This window comes from Physeter macrocephalus, chromosome 2 (assembly GCF_002837175.3).
Source record: "Physeter macrocephalus isolate SW-GA chromosome 2, ASM283717v5, whole genome shotgun sequence".
Classification (NCBI taxonomy): Eukaryota; Metazoa; Chordata; class Mammalia; order Artiodactyla; family Physeteridae; genus Physeter; species Physeter macrocephalus.
Window position 1 is genome coordinate 41,042,302 of NC_041215.1, and position 6,000 is coordinate 41,048,301.

Below are 6,000 nucleotides of genomic sequence, written 5' to 3' on the forward strand. Positions count from 1 at the left end.
AGAAGCATGCTCTGTATTCTTTCAAATCTTCAGTAAACATTTTTAACCACTGTGTTTACATATGTAACCAAATACCTATTTTTTGGATGTTTCGGTTTCTCATTTTTCACTGTGATAAATAACACAGTGAGGAATACTTTTATGGGCAAAGCTTATTCCATGAGCAATAGAGAATCCTGGAATTGGGACCCCTGAGTCAGAAGGCACAGCTTTTGAAGTTTTTATTACTTATCCAAAGCTTTTACTTTTTCAAGGTGGCTGGGGTGTCAGTCTGTGCCCAGGAAAGAGTGATACCTCTGGCTTTTATAGGAGCTGCGTCAAACTCCCATTCACTGAGGGAACTCAGACTGGGGGTGCTCCAGCTGGAGCTGCGTTGGAACCATGCAGAGGGCACGTCAACCTGGTTGCCTGGGCCCCGCCCCACAGGCTCAGTCCACTGGGCCAGTGGTGGAGCCTGAGACTCTGCATTTCTAACCAGGTCCCAGGTGACGCTGATACCGCTGTTGCAGGGACCACAGTGAGAACCACGACTTAAGCCATTATCTGCTTTTCAAACTTTTCCACTGACTCACTGTTAAAGATGTAAGACAAGTAATCATAAACAGGTGGCCCTCAGAATCCATGTTTGCCCAAAGTACCCACAATTGAGGCAGAGAATTTTTTTTAATCAAAGCCATACGGGTACTTGGTTTAAAGAATTAAATAGAACTACAAGTCTAAAATGAAAAAACAAACAAAAGCAAGCAGCCTCCTGAAGAGGCTCCCACTTCTGCCACCCGGATGTAACATCCTCCAGCCCTTTAGCTGCCCTCTTGATATCTGCTCTCATGTTTCTAAACAATATTCTACTATGTCTTGATTTGTCCATCTGAGGCATTGTGTTTTTTTTAAAACTGTCTATTCACATCCTTGGCCCACTTTTTAAAAAATATTTATTTGTTTATTTGGCTGCGTCGTGTCTTAGTTGTGGCACGCCGGATCTTCGCTGCAACACGCGGAATCTTTTTTGTTGTGGCGTGCGGGCTCTAGAGCGCACAGGCTTAGTTGTCCCTCCGCATTTGGGATCTTAGTTCCCAGACTAGGGATCCAACCCGCGTCTCCTGCATTGGAAGGTGGATTCTTAACCACTGTACCGCCAGGGAAGTCCTGAGGCATTATTTGTTGACTCCTTGTGATTAAAGGGAAGGGTATAAAATTCTTCATCTGCCACCTCCATCCTCCCGTTACAGTCTTTCACAGTTTAGGGCTAAATCACAGTATTCAATGTATACATCATCATGTCTATGTAAATATTGTTTACTACCGAGCCAACTGGTGTACATTGATTTTACTTCCAATATTTAAGTTTTTATATTTTATGGAGTCATTTTTTAATTTAATTTTTATTTTATTTTGGAGTATAGTTGATTTACAATGTTATGTTAATTGCAGGTGTACAGCAGAGTGGATCAGTTATACATATACATATATCCACTCTTTTTCAGATTCTTTTCCCATATAGGTTATTACATAATATTGAGTATAGTTCCCATGCTATACAGTAGGTCCTTGTTGGTTATCTATTTTATATATAGTAGTGTGTGTGTGTTAATCCCAAACTTATGGAGTCATTTTTTATTGACTCATTTTGTGTTGCTGTCATTAATTCTCCCAGATTCTCAACAGAACTGGAAAACCCTCCAGTGCTGGTTCCCCATCATCAAATGCAACAACGTGAAGTCTGTTAGTTCCTATTTGTTTGGTTTATTCCTGCTGTATGAGTGTCCTAGGGCTGCTGTAACAAGTTGCCACTTGTCTTAAAACAGCAGAAATGTATTGTCTCCCAGTTCTGGAGGCCAGAAGTTCGAAGTCCGGTCTCGGCAGGGCTGATTCCTCCTGAGGGCTCTGAGGGACAATATGCTCTGTGCTTCTCCCCTCATTTCTGGTGGTTGCTGGCAGTCTTTGGCCTTCTTTTCCTTGTAGGAGCCTCACTCCAATCTCTCCCTCCATCTTTACATGGTCTTCTTCCCGCTATGTCTCCTCTCTGTGTGTGTATCTCACGGCCTTCTTAAAACGATGCCAGTGATATTGGATTAAGGTCCTTATAAGTATGACTTCATCTTAACTAATAACACCTGCGAAGACCCTATTTCCAGAAAAGGTCGCATCCTAAGGCTCTAGGGATATGAACCTTAGGGGGTGCTATTTAACATGATACACCCACCTGTGTTCTTTCTAGAAGAGCCTTCCGTCCTCCTGCTCTGCTTGGGCTGGTCATTCTCTAGACTTGCTCAACTCCCTTAACCTTCAGGCTGAAATTTCCTTCGTTTTCCTCCACGAATCCTATTCCTTGACTTCTTGTCTGCCTCTCTTTGCTTTACTGTCCAGTCGTGCTGGAGCACATCCTCCAGTGTCTGTCTTAACAAAGAGTGCATGGAAGTTACATTTTTTTTTTTTTTAGGGCTGCGTTGGGTCTTTGTTGCTGTGCGCGGGCTTTCCTCTAGCTGCAGTGAGCGGGGGCTACTCTTTGTTGCGGTGCACGGGCTTCTCATTTGCGGTGGCTTCTCTTGTTGCGGAGCACGGGCTCTAGGCGTGCGGGCTTCAGTAGTTGTGGTGCATGGGCTCAGTAGTTGTGGCGCACGGGCTTAGTTGCTCTGCGGCATGTGAGATCTTCCCAGACCAGGGCTTGAACCCATGTCTCCTGCATTGGCAGGCAGATTCTCAACCACTGCACCACCAGGGAAGTCTGGAAGCTACATTTTTTTGCATTGCATATCTAAACATATCTTTGTTCAACTTTCACACCCAATTTGTAGTTTTGCTGGGCATAGAAATTAGGTTGACAGTTATTTTTCCCCAGAATTTTGAAGGCCTTCTGTTTTGGCATCTGGTGTTATGTGACATGCCATGTCATTCTGTTTCCCGAGCCTTTTTACCCACCTCTGTATAAGCTGTAGAATCTGTAGAATCTTCTCTCTGTCTCCTGTGTTTTGAAATATCACAGGGATTGCCCCCATGCAAGTCTGTTTTCATCCTTTTGCTGGTATGTGGTGCTCCTTTCATCTGGAAACTCACATCCTTCATTTCTTGGACAATGTTCTTACACTGCCCCTTTGATCATTTCCTTCCCTCTGGTTTTTAATCCTTTCTTTCTGAAACTTTTAATCAGATGGTGCACATCCTGGAATTGGCTTCTAATTTTCTCGTTTCTTTCCTCTTACTTTTCATTCCACGCTTTGTGTTCTGCTTCCTGGTCTTCATCTTCCATCGCATCTATGGAATTTAAAAATCTCTATCATCATGTATTCAGTCTGCAAGCCCTCTTCCTTAGTCTCTGAATGCCCTCTGTTTTCGGCACCCTGTTTGTGTCTTGGAGAAGTAATGGTCCCTCTAATCTCACTGGTGATATTCCTTAGAATTGTTTTACTCGAGTTCCTCGTACAGCCTGTATGGTCTGTGTCCTCTGAATTCCTTTTCTCTGGTTGTTTGGGTCCTTGTCTTTTATGTAATCAGCTTTCCTCAGATGTGGTTGACCTTGACTGTTCATATTTAAGAGTGAGTCACTTCGGGGTTGACTGAAGGCCCTCTGTGTGTGTGTGGAGGGGAGCGGGGGGACATGTCTCTCAAGGGAGAGTGGGCTGGAAGTGGCCGCTGTGTTGGTGGGTCCTCAGCGTCGCTACTAGAGGCCCTTTGTCTGGGGCTGTTTGGTTCCTCCAGGGAAGAATCCTGCTGTTAGAAGTCTGAGAACTGAGCAGCCTGGGGGTGGGCTCTTACCAGTTAGCGGATGTCAGGCATGTCCATTAAAAATAGAATCTGAGCTATATTTCATATAACTTAAAATTTTCTAGTAGCCACAATAAACACAGTAAAAAGAAACTAATTAGTTTCATTAATTAGTAAAATTAATTTCAGTAGTATATTTTGTTTAACCCAATATAACCAAAATATTAACATTTCGATGTATAATTTAAAAAATCATTACTGACATATTTTACAGTCTTTTTTGACTCTTGCAAATGTTCCAAATCTGCTATCTTGCACTTGCAGCACAGCTCGTCTGAGAGCAGCCGCATGTCAAGGGCTCGGTGGCCACACGTGGCAGCACAGGTGTAGGTGCTCTCTTGGTCCTCGTGCCTGGCTGAGTACCCCTCCCACCCTCTGCTGGGCCAGAGCCCCATTCCCCTTGGCTCTGTTTCTCCAGAGAATGCCCTTCTGTCGGGGATGAACTCTGGCTGTGGAAGGGTGGTGCTGGCCGCCTGGGGTGGTTGCGCGCTTCCTGCCTCCAGCCCCACCCTCTCTCCTGCCTGCTGGCGCCCCGGGTGCCCTCACCACCGGGCCGGGCGCCTTCCCAGCGGCAGCCCCCGTGCCGCGCTTGTGTTTCAGCTTTGTCTGCTCTGGGGCATCAGTTACTGTTCCTCTGCCAGCTCCCGGGTTCCTAAGTGCTGACCTCTCTCGTGCACTGTACCCTCCTTGCCCATTCTTTGTGCTTATGGGCTTGTAGCTTTTTTATTTCTTTACTGTCATGTTGGAGGGGTTTCAGTGAGAAACAGAGATAAATGTATAAGTTCAATTTGTCATGTTCAGCCAGAAGTCAGGAAGTGTTCTTGTATTTTATCTTTAAATTTCCTGTGTACTTACAATTCTCTAGTCCAAAATGTATTTTTGTTTACATAACATTGATAGCTTACATTACCAGTTGAATGGCCAAGCTTTTTACAAACCAATATTCAAATAAAACTAAATGTTCTCCTGTGGCCTTGTATCCCCCCCAAATATCCCAGTTTGAGAAAGGGGCTCCACCAGTGGCCTCCACAAGCTCCATGGGCGTGCCCAGGGGCCCTGGTCCCCTCCCTTCTCCCCCACAGAGGTCCTCCGGAATCTGGCCCAAGCTCCCAGGAGGCCCCTGCCCCCCAGTGGCCTTCAGGGTCTGTCTGATCCTGCCTCCGTTCCCAGGGTTTCCTTGGCACCCTTGAAGCGCGAGACTGCACATTTACACGGGATGGCAAGGGGGTTTCCATGGCAACCAGACCTTGGCACCTGCTTGCTGCCTGGCCTGGAATCACTGATTGTCCGGTCTCTCATAAGGGTGCTGAAAATTGAGTCCTCTCCTTTCTGCCCTCCCCCTTTATTTTTAACCCTCAGGTTCCCCAGCCATTTTTGTTGCTTCGTGGGCTGTCACCAGGCACTTTCTGGAAGATGTCGGGTAAGCTGGTGGATGGAGAGAGGTAACAAGGGTATATTTTATCTTGTCCAGCTCTTCCAGCAGGACGGACCCTTCTTTGGAGCTGTTACCTAGGAGAGGCCTGTGTCTCAGACCTGGGGCCACAGGCGAGTTCTCTGCAGCGCAGGCTGCCGAATGCCCAGCCCTCCTGGGGTGGGCCGGCCCAGCTGCTCTGTGGTTGTGTCAGGTGCCCGACGAGAGCTGTGAAACGCTGGCAGCTGCTCTAAGGGCCGGCCCAGCTCTTCCTCTCCTGGCAGCTCCCTCCTCGGACATGGGTGTGTGAGTCCCGCAGGCCCAGGAGAGCAGGAGAGCAGCCTTATAGCCCTGACGGGCACCAAGAGCTCTAGTCTCGTTCTCCAAAGACTTGGGCTCAGGGACAGGGTAAGCCCAGGGGTTCCTGGGCATGGGCTCGTGGAAGGAAAGCATGGAAGAAGCCCGGGAGGAGGTGCGGCACCCGGGCCGAGGGGGAGGGAGGCCGTGTGTCATCAGCGTAATGACACAGCCAGGCCAGAGAGTGGACGAGGGCAGACGAGGCGTGCATGTGTCTTGCAGTCCAATTCAGTCCAAAATAATCCTTTTTTTTAAACATTTTTTATTTCTTTAATGTTGTATCTATTTTATTTATTTAGTTTTGGCTGCGTTGGGTCTTGGTTGCTGCGCACGGGCTTTCTCTAGTTGCGGCGAGCGGGGCCTGCTCTTTGTTGCGATGCGCGGGCTTCTCATTGCGGTGGCATCTCTTGTTGCAGAGCACGGGCTCTAGCCATGTGGGCTTCAGTAGTTGTGGCTCGTGGGCTCTAGAG

At 47.3% G+C, this 6,000-nt stretch overlaps 1 protein-coding gene across 1 annotated transcript in view; it reads left to right on the plus strand.

Annotated features, from left to right (window-relative positions):
• Positions 1-6,000, plus strand: part of SCTR (secretin receptor) — a 65,580-nt gene that overhangs the window by 47,120 nt on the left and 12,460 nt on the right. The window contains exon 8 of the mRNA XM_007104195.2: positions 5,122-5,182. Within this exon, the coding sequence (XP_007104257.1) occupies positions 5,122-5,182 (61 nt within the window). The remainder of the gene's footprint in view (positions 1-5,121; positions 5,183-6,000) is intronic.